This window comes from Penaeus monodon, chromosome 28, assembly GCF_015228065.2.
Source record: "Penaeus monodon isolate SGIC_2016 chromosome 28, NSTDA_Pmon_1, whole genome shotgun sequence".
In the NCBI taxonomy this organism is placed as follows: Eukaryota; Metazoa; Arthropoda; class Malacostraca; order Decapoda; family Penaeidae; genus Penaeus; species Penaeus monodon.
This window is the reverse complement of record NC_051413.1, coordinates 6,924,929-6,925,422: the sequence shown is the minus strand read 5'-3', so window position 1 is coordinate 6,925,422 and position 494 is coordinate 6,924,929. Positions and strand designations below refer to the sequence as shown.

General features: G+C 38.5%; 1 protein-coding gene across 1 annotated transcript in view; it reads left to right on the top strand.

Moving 5' to 3' along the window:
- Nucleotides 1-494, top strand: part of LOC119591029 (protein scribble homolog) — a gene marked incomplete at its 5' end in the record, with an annotated part of 112,139 nt that overhangs the window by 72,526 nt on the left and 39,119 nt on the right. The window contains 1 exon segment of the mRNA XM_037939758.1: nucleotides 220-378. Coding sequence (XP_037795686.1) covers nucleotides 220-378 — 159 coding nt within the window.

Sequence of the window (494 nt, the reverse complement as noted above, 5' to 3'; positions counted from 1 at the left end):
ATCAGTGATGAAGTAGAGTAAATCTGTATAAAAGCAACTTAAAAATCCTTTTATACATGATTCCCATAAGTGATTTTTAAAAAAATTTATATTCTTTTTGCCTCAAGATCTTTTCTTATTGTGTGAATGTTATTTCATCAGCCAAGTCAACACAGAAACCATGTGAAACCATGCATAATGTTTGTATTACAACTAATGATTTCTTTTGGTGTTGAGTAGGAGGTGATCATCAAGAAGCTGGTGGGCGAGCGTCTGGGAATGAACATCAAAGGCGGAGTGCAAGGCTCCCCAGGAAACCCCCTGGATAAGTCAGACGAGGGCGTCTTCATTTCTAAAATTAACTCAAATGGAGCCGTGCACAGGGACGGCAGACTGAAGGTGAGGTTGCCCTCTCACGTGGTTTCCTTTGTTTTTGCTCTAGTCCTTTTTTCTTTTTACCGTTTACATCTTCCTTGTTTTTATTGATGTCTTCCTTGTTTTTTATTGATGCTTGA